This window comes from Stegostoma tigrinum, chromosome 29, assembly GCF_030684315.1.
Source record: "Stegostoma tigrinum isolate sSteTig4 chromosome 29, sSteTig4.hap1, whole genome shotgun sequence".
Lineage (NCBI taxonomy): Eukaryota > Metazoa > Chordata > Chondrichthyes > Orectolobiformes > Stegostomatidae > Stegostoma > Stegostoma tigrinum.
The window spans coordinates 42104751-42118025 of record NC_081382.1 but is presented as its reverse complement, the minus strand read 5'-3'; the positions used below and the strand labels follow the sequence as shown (position 1 = coordinate 42118025).

Genomic DNA, 13275 nt, shown 5'->3' with positions numbered 1-13275 from the left:
TACCATAGAGCACCACTAAGCATTCCTGTGCTAATGGCAATTTATAATAGAACAGGCCCTTCAGCCCACGATGTTGTGCTGACCATTGATCCTCATGTATGCACCCTCAAATTTCTGTGGCACATTATCACATCCCATAATAGTGTTGTGCTATATTTGTAGAAATATCCAAAGGCCTATTTGTGCTAATTGCTTCATTTTTGTTGCATGAGATTAAAGACAATACACAGCACTATGGCAAAACATGTATACAAACTTTATTGTAGATAACAGTAAAGACAGATTGATGAGAACCAATTTAATTTAAAAAAAACAAAGTTCAAGATGAAGTCAGGACACCTTTAGGCTGCCATGTCAAACAAAACCCAATACATTTAAAGATCAAGTGTCTATAAATCCAGTGGAACATTCTCAAATGTGGTTTATAGACATCATGCTCTCCAGAACATTGCTAAGCAAAGCAATGGCTTAGCTAGATCCTATTATCAGGACAATTACGTAAGCAAAATAAAAAAAAAACTAACTACAGCTCTGGTTATACTCATTAGGCTTCTTGTATACCATCATTCTTTTTAGACGGAAGTGTTCAGGTCCATTATTACTAGTTTAAGGAATCACATGCCTTGCCTTATGCTTGCATTGCTGGTGGTAGAATTATTAGTCAATCCATCAGTCTGCCAAAAGAAAAAAAATGGCATGGTTGGTACCAGTCAGCTATCTTTTGCATCCCAAAGAGGGTTTCCCACCCACTACTCAACTAAGTTTCTTGGTCTCTACTGGAGTGGCAAGAATGCATCAACAAACAAAGGACTTGTTCAGGAGAATGTATTTCTCCAAAGTGAAAAACATGCAAATGTACAATTCCCTCTCACGAAGACACAATCTTCAAACACCAGGAGAAACTGAAGAACTGCATTTGTGAAACAACTGTATTCATGAGCTGCTCAGGTTATACTGAAATCTAAAGAAATACTGGAGAAGATTTAGATATGAAAATCTCTGAAGTTGGCAGCAATCAACTACCAGCATTAACTAGGACAAGTATATTAAATCAATTTATACACCATTCTGGCAAGGCTCAGGATCGAGAGGTAACATGTTGAGCAATATCACAATGCCTACTCATCACTGTAATAAGATGGCACCATTACCCTCCTACAGCAACTGCAAAACCCCTAAAAGTTATTGAAAATGTTTCAAGTTGGAAAGGATTAAAAAGCAAAATATTACAAAAAGAAATCCAACTCAAATTCTTAAACAGTTATCAAGTAAGAGTTAATGAAAACAGGAGAAGCTCATAAATCAAGAAACACAGTTGTAATCAGGTCAACTTCTTTCATTATACAATAGCAATTCAAACCAGGTCACAGTTTAGTATAATCAGTACAAATTCTGGAAAGATCAGAAAAATTGACTAATTAAACATGAAACAGGAACAAAAGTGTACATTAAATACTACAGGCAGCATTGAATGGGATACCCACACACAACCTGTCAAAAAAAGAGAGACAAAAGATCCCATATTCTCAAAAACTAGTAGTGATAAGCTAGTTATGCCACAACCTCATTCCTAATCAAGTGGAGCCAGAATAGAATAAAACAGCACAACAAATTCTTTTGAACTACCAGAAATATGATGAATTTGCAAGAATTGTGCCAAATCCATTGCACACCAATAATTATAAAATGTAATAATTACACAAGAGTCTAACTTTCTGCAAACTTTGTGGCAGGCTTTTAAAAAGTTGATTATATACACACATCACTACATTTTTGGTGCTAAATGTGTAGCAATTACGGCAGACTCCAGTTGCAAAGAAAAAGTCATCAGTTCAAAGGATGTTTTGCAACTACTGCCAGGACAATATATACATTATATACCAACTTATAGAATTTAGGAACTAAGAGGCAAAATAAATCAAGTGCAATTTTGGTAGTTAAAAGCAAGCCTACAAACAGTCCACAAAATTTGTGGTATTCAAATTTAAACAAGCACTTACAATGCGACAATGGACCCAGACCCAAATTATTGAAGGAGAACACCAAGTTCTCAGGGTTGCAATCTGCCCTTTCTAATTACAATCTCATTTCCAATAAATACAGAATGGATCTCTAATTATTACAAACTCAGAAGTTTCTAGAACATCGCAGACAACTCCAACGATTTGTTCCTTGATACTTGTAGCAGATTCATTTGTGTACATATTAAAGTTGTTACAATTTGGTCTTTTAAGAAGATAATAACAGGGATTTAATTTGGAGCAAGCAGTTTGAAATCAATTTTGACACTGAAGCATTTACCTCAGGTCTGTACAATTTCCACCCTCCCCACCAAGCATTTACCAAAAATAACCATTCTAGATTGATTGCAATTAAGTCGGCAAAACATCCCAGATTAAAAGCAAACTCACCACACACTTTTTGTGTACACATTTAGTTTTATTGTAACAAAGCAACTTGTACACTCTAACGTTTAAAACGGAGCAAATTTCCTTTCCAGTGAAACAAAAAATTACATTAGAGAGTGTAGATTCCAATAAGATTCTACAGGTTGTTACTCCTCCATCTGCTGTGGGGTTCAAATCGATTAATATTTAAAAGTTTGGTTGCACGGATGTTGTATCAATATACAATGCATCGACATGCTAAGTACAGCCAGGCCTCAAAATACCCAACAAACCCACCCATTAGAACCCAACCGTCTGCAACTACCCTAGGTGCCTCAGTGACACCCATTTGTTACAAGAGAGAAGAAAACAAGGACTTGATGGTAACTGCTAATTGTCCACATCACATGGAAACACAGTGTAATCTCTGGGCCAGAACAGGTAAGAAAAAAGCCTATTCAAAATGATCTATAGTCACACCACAAAGGCAGAAAGTAGTTCTGGGCTTCCAGCAGAGGGGTGGGTGGAAGTGGGAGGGTGGGGTGGGGCTTAAAATAAAAAGTAAAAAAAATACAATCACATTACTACAGAAGATGATGTGCTGATCAGCTGGTGCTAGGAGAATTCATATCAGTTCACGGAAATGGCAGAGAGAGATTGCCACTGTTGTTTGCGCATGTAACTCATCCCAATTGTGTATAATGGTTTAAGGACCTCAGGAGAGCAAGGAAACTGAGCACAAAAAGACAGCAACTTGCTCCCAGGGACTAAAGAAAAAAAAATTAGAGGCGAATATCAACAGCAACCAGATCAGTCATCTTCGCCTTCCTCCTCCTACAAACAATACAGGAAAACAAAGGTTAGTACAAGATAGCTACATGTAAATAAAATAATAGAAATCAGAATTATTAGACTCTCCTCTGTAACTATTAACAGCTATGTGTAATACGGGTGCAAAAGCTTTTGCTTTGAAGAGTTAAATTTCTGGTTTCTTCTGCACATTTTGAAATTTAATGAAAACAAAGCATATTGAGAGAATCTTAAAGCACCTTCCTATTTTACATTTAAGCAAAATGATGATCTTCCCCTTTCATGGCTATGCAAGACAGCTCCTCTATCCTACAAAAAGTTACTCTGGTGGCCAAATCTCGTTTTGGAAAAGTCAGACTTGCAAAGCAAAGAATAACAACAAGATATTTGAACAGATTCAACATTTGAGGCAACTGTCAACAAGACACAGAAGGATGTCAGCCCATCAAATCTGCTCCACCATTCAATGGGATCACAGTAATTACTCTTATTTACGCACAGAGATCAGGAATTCCCCATTTGGGGAATAAAGACAAAGTGTGGCCAAAGCATTTTAATGTTTCTGTATAAATGTCTAGATTGGGAGTTTAAAAATGAAAGCACTTGCCTCAGCTTCTTCACCTTCCTCCTCCTCTTCCTCATCCTCCTCTTCTCCCTCTTCATCCTCATCTCCTTCTTCATCAATATCCTCCAATCCTTCTTCTTCCTCCTCATCTTCATCCTCCTCCTCGCCATCACCTTCTTCATCTTCCATATCAGGAACCTGACAAGGCAACACAATAACAACGCTTTTAGTTGAGGAGTGCATTTACGTTAAAATTCAACGTTATGCTTGAACTTGTGTGTAACAGTCACATGGTTTTTCAAACACCAGGGACAACATGAATTATTTAAAATGACAAGGAATTATTAGAGTATAAAGCAACAGGCTGCTGCACACGGGAGATTAAGAATCCTCCAAAACCGCTGCAGAATGCCAAACTAGTGAAGATCCAGCAAATCTGATGTATATAAAATCATTACAGTACATCAAGAAATTTGGTCTTAAAATTAATGTATCACTCCAGCCACCATAATTATAATGCGATAAAACCTCCCCAAAAAAAAGGGAAAATAATTAATTCACCCACTTCTGGGATTTCAGCCTGTCTGCTCAACAGCTTGGAGCCATTTATAATACCCACATATCCACTCCTTTGTGTGCAAAGAAATATTGTGTTTCCCACAAAAAGAGATCACTGGTGAAGCTGAATGCCCATACCCCCTTTTGCCAAATCAGATGTAAAGTCGTATGTTTGCATAGAAGGACTCAAGAACACTCACCAAATAGTATTGCAGTGGGTTCGGCCAGATGTCATCTTTGATAACCTCTCCCAGCTCATCAGCACCTGCATCCGAGTGATCAGTAAACCAGGTGAAGAAACTTTCTGGTTCTTCATGCTGTCGCTTCCTGCCTGCTTTAGTCTGCGACTGGCTGGAGCGCTTTGTCAGGTCCTTGAAATAATACAAATGCCAAGTAATTGTAAGCGCTCAACAAAATGTTTAGGTACATAAGCATCTACATTACAGCATCAAGTTCAATTTTGAAAATTAAAATTCCCTTCAAAGGAGACAAAGATGCAACCAAACATTACATCACAGAATTCAAGTGTTGAGAAAAGTTTGAAGAATTCTAACGTTAAATCAAACTAACTAATTCGACCTATATGCTCAATCAATTTTTGCAAAGAAAAATTTGGCAAGATATCCTTATATTAGGCTTTCCCCAAAAACAGTAAAATTGAAAGAAAGAAAAAAAACAAAAACGAGGACTGTAGCTAAGCCAAAAACAATCTTCACCATGGGGAGTACTTTAAAAGGTAATTCCCTTCTATAGCCCAGGACTGAATGTAGACCCCCCCCATTATTGCCTCAGCAAAGCCAACTGAACTCAACAGATAAGGGACCGAAATATCTGAGATGCATTGTTCAGTACCTGGCAGATTCAAAGAAGTGGAAGATTTCTGTTTAAATCTAAGGAACACAAAATTATTTGGCAACTAAAATAGTGCACAGTGCAATAAACATTAGGGCAAAAAACCAACACTGTAATGAACATCAGTAAGATATAAATTCAAATCTTTCCCACACACCAACGTGTTAACTGAGCAACGAGATAAAGTGTAGAGCTGGATGAACACAGCAGGCTAAGCAACATCTTAGGAGCAGGAAAGTTAACGTTTTCGGGTCTGGACACTTGATCAGAAAATTTGCCAGTTGAGACTCCAAATTCATTCATGAATTGACCAACGGGTAAATTTTAAAAAAAAGCCTTCAAATTTGGACAAATTCAAATTCCACACAGAAGCAGTCAAGGCTGGTCAACACTTAAAATACACCTACCAAGTAAGATCTAGTTCAATTTTAAAAGTTTTGGAATAACTGCTCAAAGTCACACTGTACTGCTCTCATCTCCTTACAGCAAGGCTCTAAAAAGAACTGTAACAAACACAGGATGCAGCCACACTTCTCTGACCTAGGTTAGGAAATAATGAAATACCAAATCACAAGTCCAATTGAGTGCATGTCATTTAGTCCTTGAAGCCTGTTCCATCAATTAATGACTGACAGCCTGGTTCCTTAAAAATTATCCTTCTCCATCAAAAATCTGAGTTACATGTTCAAATAATTTGCAGACCCATTTTTACAATAAAATTCCAGTTTTCCCTTGCCCCTAGTGGAAACTGTTGCTTGACATCAGCTCTAACCCATGTAGAACTAGTTCTCTTTCAGCGTATCTACAAGATCACGTATCTTTAAAATAATTTAGAGAATCATCCTTGAGATTATAAAGAGTCTGGTAGTTCATTTTCAGCTATTGATCCTACCTTTCCTGGCTTCCATTTGATCTCTGTTGATTTTGAAGATGGGTCTCCATTTTCATTCAGGTGAAATTCTTTGGACAGAACTTTATTATCAAAGTATGGGTTCTCATCAAAATACTGAAAACAAAAATCACACATTAGTTTTTGTTTACGCTAATGATCAAGACAATGAAATGTTTCTGAAAAAGAAATGCCGTTTGATATATTTAATTACCGCGAAATCAAAGCATTTGACAAAATCATGTCTGTCCACACCCATTCATGATACTCCAATTAGTTAGAAGTGGTTGCATAGCATTTAATATTAGAGTTGTAACAGGAGGATGGTGTAGTAAAAAAAGTGGAGCATTCACCAAATGGCACCTATTTCATTTTACTTGAACAATATTGATTTATACATGCTGACAGAAACAAAATTGCTCCATGACTATTATTTGCTAAACACTGGAGAACTGAAGAAAAAACAACAAACAGACCAGATACATTATTCACGAGTAATGCAACACTAGAGTTTGGCACCTAATGCAGGCTGACTTGGAGTGTGTTACACTTTCAGGTACCATTCCGTGAATAAATCAGTTAACAATGGGGCCCGTCAGCCTGTAAATAGCAAAGAAGTTCTTCCAATAGCTTGTTCAACAGTTATCCTTTTACAAGAATCAAAACACACCAAACCAGTTATTTTTCTCTGCTACCTGTGGGGCAGCTGTTTGCATATCCATTTGCCGGTTTCAGGATGTTGCCGAGGAATGGGGATTCTTGAACTCAAATGGAAGTTGGTTCGCATATTTTCCAACTTTTGAGCAGTCACTACATTTTAAAAATTTCCTTTGGGCGAACAATTGGATACTCTGGGTCAACATGAAATAGGCCAATATTGAATTTTGATAGTTCTTAAATATCACCGTGGTGAATGGAGGAACTTTTAAAGAAGTTTCTTAGAATTTTATTCACATGTTGCATGAAGAGAAAACATGTCACTCAGTGATTCAACAGTCAGTGTTCCCCTCCCACCAAAAAACCATGGGTTTAATCCAACTGAGTATAAACGGGAGTAATGTTGCTCTACAGTAGCTGTTTGAGGCTAATTAAAACAAGGCCACAAGCCTGCAAAACAATCCCCCCTATCAGTTACTGATGGAAAAAAAAATTGTGGGAAATTAGAAATGCCACTTTAAATGCCTTTGTGTATTAGTTTTGCATGAGAATTTAGGAAATTGACAGATACCAAACTTGTAAAAACAACCTGTGTCTTTGCTTTGTACTTTGCATATCAGTATACAGTTTATTAAACTTCAGACAGGTTGGCAGTTTTTAAACTACCCGCACGTTACTTCTGAAAACAATCTTGAAAGCCTTCTTAAAACACTATGCCTAAAAAAGAGGAAATCACTCCAGTGAATTAAGACATTAGAGGCTTGATGGTATGAAATAAGTTGTTCGTCTTTTATCAGTACTTCAGCACTGTTGAACAAATTTGGTTTTAAATACCTGTTTCAACTCGTCTGCCCAAGATCATCATACTTACAAAATCTATTCTATAGCCTGATTTGATATCTTCAAATTCTGTCACCTCCACTCTCGTCAGATAATGCAGTGCCTCTTCATCTTCCTCTCCCAGAAGCGCAGATACTGGAACATACAAATGTAGATGCATCATATTTTTTGACTAACTGTTGTACTGCATGAACTCCCTTTTGCAGCATTAGGTCCACAGACAGTATTGATCAAGAAGGGACGACATGTAAGGCAATGTACACAAATAAATGTTAGGGCTGTCCATAATTGTTGGATGTGAAAGGAAAGGAACAACATTAAAAGACAAAGACACAAGAAGCCACTTGCTAAGTTCTTTCATCAGGTGATATACTTCTGAGACTCCAAATTCAAATGGCATGCTGAAAAAATTAAAGATATAATGGAAATGAAGGTTGATGGTTCGCATCCCTACTCTGAGCCAAGCGAACTGGGTTCAACTCCAACCTGCTCCAGGGGTGTGTAATAACATGTGAATAGGCTGACGAGATCATCATTGGAAATATTTGCTAAAATAATATGTAAACACATACAATGACCACTGCTGCATGTTATAATTACAAGTCTTACTAGGTGGACCAATGTTTTCGGTTATTTCACTGCTGTTTGTTGAACCATGCTACATGCTAATTGGCTGGCATCTCCCAACGTTACAATAGAGCTAAATCACACTTCACTGAAAAGGTGCCACAAGTTACTTATTTCATTCACACTTTTGCAAATGCTACTCATTAACATTCAAACTACATCATTTAATTACTATAAAACTGTCTTACACTACTTACAGAGTTAAGTTGCAAAAGCCCATTTAGAACACAGCAAACAAAAACAAAAACAAAAACAAAAACATTCTCCACTCTTTCTAGGCAAGAGTGCAACCTACTGTTTACAATTTCAAAATCAAGGTATGGTGGATAACAACTAGGGTCTACACATCAAGGCCAATGGAAAAAAAATCAGTCCCGCTCTGGAATGCCAGGTTAATGTTGCATAGAAGGATTAAATGCAGCAGCAAATCCCACACCACTCCCAACCCCCCCCAAAAAAAACACATTTGGAGTCTCCGGAATATAACCCGATGAAAGAACCTAGCAAGTGCGAATCAAAAAAGGAAATAATGTATACGTTTGCAAGCAAGGTGGGTTTCTCTACAGGATTTCTGTTCAGTCATTTCCCATATGACAAAGTTTGGGGGTAAAAGCATTTGTTGAAACTTATGCTATTAACAGACAGGAATTTAAAATTCCATCTGATGTGTAAAAACAGGATATAATCAAGTATTTACAGCAGAACACAAATGACCATATTTGTAATTCCTACTGTATATAAGCCAAAAGGGTTACAGCCATTTCAAAGGAAAAAAAACAGCGGTGGTTCTAGGAGCACAAAAACCATTTACAGCGAAAACTAACAATTGTGGCCACAAAGAGAAGAATCCAGGGAGACCAACACCGCACACATTTCAAAAACAAAAACACACTGATTCTTTCAAAACTGTCAAGGCTGCGACTTGTTGTAATGTCTTTTGAGCAGCACTGCAGTGAACATCACGTGCCTCTAGGGGGCATTATCAATGGAGATGCAACTAGTACTCATTACAATTTCAGGAAAGTTCACAAAACTTAACTAGTATATTGTGGCAATAAAGCCATGCCAAAGATAATCTAAAATTTAAGACACAATCACTTCAATTTCTTGGAAGCTGATCACGGTCCACATCGCTAGATTCTCTTGAAAGCAAAGATCAAGATCCCTTTCCATAAAATTCTTACACAATCACACATCTGTAATGTTTTCTCAACTGACAGCTCCACGTGAAAATTTCACTTAATCCTAAACTTGTTCTCCCATTTTATTTAACTGAATATCCACTGAGTCACTATCAACAAAGTATACTTCCAATCGAACAACTATTGCATTTTGCTGCTTACCTTGTGGGTGGTTGACAAACGTAGTCACCCAAAAGTTGGGGATTTTGGCAATGAGTTCTGACCGCTTCTGGAAGTATGGCTGGCGTAGCTTGTTGTATTTTTGCTCTACTTTCAAAATTTCCTCACTTGCCTGTTCATTCAGTCTAAATGGAAATGCATTAAAAATATTAAATCACAAAAAATATTCGCAGCCTTGTAAAACAGGGTTTAACAAAAAAAGTTAGAAGTTTGACACAAAAAGTTCAATTTTGCACTATAAAACAAAAGATTAAATAAGACAACAGCATTCCTGCATACAAGGGGCAGGGAAGATAGAAATAGAAAAGGCAGAGCATTTTATCCATTAGAACTTAATTGGTTCAAAATATTTCTGCAAACCCCAGTAGATATACTTGAGGTTACAACTGTACTTTAAGACTCTGGCCACAAAGGACAGCACTTGACCAGCGGGCTGGGACCAGTGATTTTTTTCCTTCCTAGAATGCCAATGTCAGAACAAACCAGTTTTCAAATGCAATACAATTGAGATTTTTGGAAATCAAATAATTCCATTTCAAGTGAAGGCTTAATATCAGCAGGAAGTTAGGTTGCTTTCGATCCTTCAACCAAAGATATGTGAGAAACATTGAGAAGTTTTTTTCTAGAAATAAATAAAAGGGGAGGAAACTCTGCTACAACTATGCAAAATCCTGGTTAGACCACATCAGAGTATTATTGCGGGCACATCTCCTATTGGACTTGGTAGGAACGTAGCAAGACACACTCAAATATCACTAGCGATCCAAACGACAAATCACAAGAATATACCTAAATTAACAGTCAGAGAAGAGAACGTGCAGGACAGATAGCAGCCAAGGGCAGCAGTGATGCATCACCTGTTGAACTCCACTTGAGCACTATAAATACCTCCCTGGCAGAAAAGACAGCACAATTTTGGCTTTTCGAGTCATCGTGTAAGTTCAAATAACTTGGGTGATCCTCCAAACTTTATCTTCGATCTTAAAATTTAAACACCGAGAAGACAGCCAGGTAGAATCTACGAAGAGATAAAGCTTGCCAAAAAAGATTTTGGTAGAAAAGAAGGATCCAGACCTGAAACATCAGCTTTCCTGATCCTCTAATGCTGCTTGGCATGCAGTCTTCATCCAGCACTACACCTTGTTATCTCAGATTCTCCAGCATCGGCAGTTCCTACTATCTCTGAATACTAACATGTATATACATTCTCAACCAATTGTAAAGCAGTGCTTTAATCTGTGGATGTCAGCACTATCAAAAAAACCCACTTAATAAACGTTCTGTTCTGCGAAACCATAATTTACCTTCAATTTCTTTTGAGTATCAAGTACAGTATGCCAAGTTTCAGGACATTAGACTATGGCTCATAACATGTGAAACAGTGGAAACGTTCAAACTAAAGGCCACTTCCGCCTAATGCAACAAAATTATTGCTGAACTTCATTTTAAAATGTTTCAGATAAAACGAGTTTTGTAGAAAAACTCAACCACCCAGGGGTTAAAATGCAAAAGTCATTGTTTCCTTCACATTACCTGTCTATTTCATTCTGTACTTCATCAATGTGTTCAATGGCTTCCTGTTGCTCTTTTTCTGTAAAAAAATTGACCAAAAAAAATCACAATTTACGATGTGCTCAGCATGTACACTATTTCTAACACTTTTAAAGAATGACAACTGCAGCATGACCTTCAACTCAAATACATCTCCCTCAAGCAAATACTCTAATTTGAAATTATTAACTGACAGATCCAATTTGGGTTTTCTGAAATTTACAGGCAACTATGCCTACTTACTCTCAAACCGGCAAAATATAAAAGATGCACACAGAAAGTTGTGAACTCTTGATTTTAGCATTGATTTGATGGCCTTAGGACGAAACATTTCATTAAATATTCAAAAAGGCAACGGGTAAGCTTGGAAGAGCTCCTAATTACATTCTGCAAGTTAACCATACTGTTCAGTAATATTCTGCGGAAAATCTACAATCACATCTCAAAAGTAGATGTAACGAAATCTGTCATTAAACCATCCAAGGGGGAGAAAAAAAACACCTTCCGCTCACCTATTAGTTGCACTATGAAAATGGAGACAGACAATATCATCTGCAAACACGTCCAGATTTATTCAGAATTGTAAGTGTCGTCGTATCACATTGCGAATCTAATGGTAGGAGATGTCAATAATTCGCTAGCAACCCACGTTTCAGTACTGCTTCCCTTTGTGTTGAATGAACCCCTGCTAAATTATGAGCCGCGTGGTTCCTCCACGAAGGAAGTCGTTACTTTCAATGCCGACATTTCACTTGGAAATGAATTGCACCGAAAACAAACTTTTTCAAAATTCAGCATTAATGAAAGCTGGTTGCACATCTTTCATTTTAAGATGATTTCACAATTTTAGCTCATGCAATTATTTTCCATTCAGTTTTCCCTCTCCCTTCACACCAATTAAACTCTGAAAGCGCATTTAACTTTTCCGCTCCAGATTTAGCAGTTTATTTAAAAAGTCTCGGTCACGTCATTCTGATTCTCAAAAGGGAAGGCATTTAATCAAAAAGGCTCAAAACCAAACATGGGCTCACGTAAAAATCGCGTGCACAGAACGGGTTTTTAGCTAGTATTGCCTGGCCCGAGGATTTAAAGAGGAAAGTAGAAAGCTGTCTATAACCCCTTTAACTCCAGGCCGCGTGGTTAGGCCTCTTCTCCCCAAGTCGGACGACTCTAACCCACCGAGTGATGTTGCTGCTCGCGTGAAGCCCATGTTCAGACCTGTCTCCTTGCATATTATCCTCACCCGTTCTAGGATTGGGGGTGGGGTGGGGAAGAGAGACAGAAAAGAGAGAATGTCTGTGTATACACACGCCTGGGGGTGGGGGTGGAGGTTAGAAGAAATAGGGCATCTCACCTCGGGCCGACGAGCAGGCCACGGCGGCTCCATTCCTCTTTCCTGGTATCATGGCGGCCGCCTTACACAATGAGGGAGGAGGAGGTGGTACTGAGATTCTGTTCTTTCTCTTTTTATCCCCGCTCTCACTCACACACACTCTCGCTATGTGGCTTCATAAACATGGCGCCGGAGTGAATGGAGTTACCCTCCCGCGCTGCCTTTCAGCTCCTCTCCAGCCCGACCGAGAGGGGGAGCGTGGGGCCGCCATTCCGCGCACATACACAACACATACACAATATACATACACAGACATACAGAACACACTCAACAGAGAGGCCTTCACGAACGCAAGCACGAAAACATATTTGTCCACCAGGCGAAAATAAAACCAACCGTGCACAAAAAGAAAAGAAATTACCTGAGGTCTCATCTGCTCCATCATGGTTCGAGTTCACCTCCTTTTTACTCATCTTTGTCGCTGGGACCGACATCTTGGAAGAAGGAAAAAAAAGGGGGAAATAAAAAAAAGGAGAAAAAAATGATTGGAAAAAAGCCCTGATCCGCGCTTTCTTTCACGAATCTTCCTCTCTCTGTGTATATTTTACTTTTTCCTCCTGCACTCCCCTCACACACACTCTCACTCTCTCTCTCTCTCTCCTTCCCCCTCGATGGCTCAGCGGGTCTCGCGCCTCTACCACAGGAGGGGAATGGAAAAAAAAACGCTCGCGCTCGGCCTCTCCAGCACGCACGCGCGCGAGCGGCCCACCCCCACATCAACAACTTCCCCAAGTACGCATGCGCGACGCGCCGCCCTCGCGCCGGACACCCGCCCCGGCGTTGTC

The 13275-nt window shown here is 38.7% G+C and overlaps 1 protein-coding gene across 3 annotated transcripts; it reads right to left on the bottom strand.

The window, feature by feature from the left end:
• Window positions 1-233: 233 nt before the first annotated feature.
• On the bottom strand, window positions 234-13184 carry LOC125465586 (protein SET). 3 transcript variants are annotated; one of them, XM_059638351.1, is made up of 8 exons: window positions 12852-13184; window positions 11080-11137; window positions 9529-9671; window positions 7590-7693; window positions 6065-6178; window positions 4521-4691; window positions 3805-3960; window positions 234-674 (listed from the first exon to the last, which is right to left on the bottom strand). In XM_059638351.1, exons 1-8 carry the CDS (start codon window positions 12922-12924, stop codon window positions 615-617), a joined length of 879 nt encoding a protein of 292 aa, XP_059494334.1. In that variant the 5' UTR covers window positions 12925-13184; the 3' UTR covers window positions 234-614. The 3 variants fall into 3 exon arrangements, with proteins under 3 accessions (XP_059494334.1, XP_048415236.1, XP_059494335.1); XM_048559279.2 differs by having other exon boundaries at window positions 234-3221; window positions 12852-13181; XM_059638352.1 differs by lacking the exon at window positions 12852-13184 and adding an exon at window positions 12452-12613.
• Window positions 13185-13275: the final 91 nt, after the last annotated feature.

Bases quoted from the DNA above. Each gene is read 5' to 3' on its own strand.
- LOC125465586 (XM_059638351.1), bottom strand. From the start codon at position 12,924: ATGTCGGTCCCAGCGACAAAGATGAGTAAAAAGGAGGTGAACTCGAAC. The intron at 7,694-9,528 runs GTAAGCAGCAAA...TGTATGTTCCAG, and splicing joins GTTTGTCAACCACCCACAAG to TATCTGCGCTTCTGGGAGAG. The intron at 675-3,804 runs GCAAGTGCTTTC...TTCTTTTGGCAG, and splicing joins AGGAAGGTGAAGAAGCTGAG to ACTGATGGATTGACTAATAA.